The following is a 1,437-nucleotide window of genomic DNA, read 5'->3' as shown; positions in this document are numbered from 1 at the left end:
AACATTCTCAACCACAAAACCTCGTGTAGCAAATTATTCAAACCTTTTTTTGTGTAAAATCCGCCACCGGGGAGAGTAATTTTTGCCTCTGCGGTGAAACTAACCATAAGTTCCAATCCCAACACAGCTGCAGCAACGACCTGGGATATGAAAATTCTTACCACGAAGCTGAAGCCAGATCCACTATTCGGAAGACTACGGATTTTTGCTCTCTGTAAGTCGTATGGTTTTCTTTTTTTTTTTTCTTCTTTTTTTTTTTTTTTTGCTTTTGTTTTACATTTATTCGATTATCGATTATCTCTACGGTGGGCGTAAGTGTACATAAACTCATGCAAATGAATGAATACGTATTCGTGTCATACATTCAGATGTCTTCAAAGCAACATATACACACATGTATATCTACTCACATGTACATGTTATAGGCATTCGCATGTACAAACACATACACAGACTCTCGCAAACAAATACAAACAGGCATCAACACACATAGAAGTTGAGAGAGAGAGAGAGAAAGAGAGAGAGAGAGACGGACAAAAATATAGATTGCCAGGAAATTCGAAAGCGTATTTTAGAAAACACACCATCAAAAAGAGAGATAAAATCACTTTTAATCACCAGCACATAGGATAACGCCTGACAAACACCATAAATATTCATTATTCCGGCTTCAGTTTGTCTGTTGTATATTAAGCGTCAGCCTAGAACTAAAAATGATTGCGGTGTAATATAAAGGAAACTGTCCTTTACAAATTAATAAAATACTACATTGAATAGAATACTATATTACAACTACAAAAAAAAAAACACCTAAATCCTTTTAATACCATATATTAAGCCTTAGACAATTCCTTATACGAAAAAAAAAGAATACCCGATTCAATTTTCGGATTTTTCCCGATATAAAGACCATGTTTATAAACACCTGAACGAGCAGCGAGTGTTTGATCCCACTGTCTTTACACGAGCGGGTGAACATCAAATGCGTTAGGATCAGACCAGCACAAGGAGGGTTGGAACAAGAGGTTCTGGCTAGCTTTCATCCTGTTGGGGCGTTAAGGGGCGGGAAATTCAAATCCTTTATACTTTTTTTTTTTTTCTTTTTCTGGCCTTGTTCTTTGGAGACGTCTAATATCTTTTTATATTGTTTCCTTCTCGTTCCTTTGTCTGAATTTCAATGAATGTTTCTTTGGCATTGTTGGTGTTACTTTTTTTTCTCTCTCTCTTCTATAACCGTTTTTTTTCGTTTGTTACACGGATAGTTATTACATAAGGACATTGAACATTTCATTTCAGTTTGTTTGTGGTTTATCCTTTTAATATGCTAAAACCTACGGAATTCTAAAATCACAAGACTCAACATACAAACGGCAACATCTTCAGCTCAAAATCGCCGCTATCCACCGTCACTTCACACACACACACACACACACACAC

General features: G+C 36.2%; 1 protein-coding gene across 1 annotated transcript in view; it reads right to left on the bottom strand.

Annotated features, from left to right (window-relative positions):
- LOC119575985 (acyl-coenzyme A synthetase ACSM3, mitochondrial-like) overlaps positions 1-418 on the bottom strand; it is a 3,926-nt gene extending 3,508 nt beyond the window's left edge. Inside the window, exons 1-2 of the mRNA XM_037923513.1 lie at positions 411-418; positions 105-168 (exon numbers count right to left, since the gene is read on the bottom strand). Coding sequence (XP_037779441.1) covers positions 105-168; positions 411-418 — 72 coding nt within the window. The remainder of the gene's footprint in view (positions 1-104; positions 169-410) is intronic.
- Positions 419-1,437: the final 1,019 nt, after the last annotated feature.

This window comes from Penaeus monodon, chromosome 8 (assembly GCF_015228065.2).
Source record: "Penaeus monodon isolate SGIC_2016 chromosome 8, NSTDA_Pmon_1, whole genome shotgun sequence".
NCBI lineage: Eukaryota > Metazoa > Arthropoda > Malacostraca > Decapoda > Penaeidae > Penaeus > Penaeus monodon.
The sequence above is the reverse complement of the archived record's forward strand: the minus strand, read 5'-3'. Positions and strand labels throughout refer to the sequence as shown.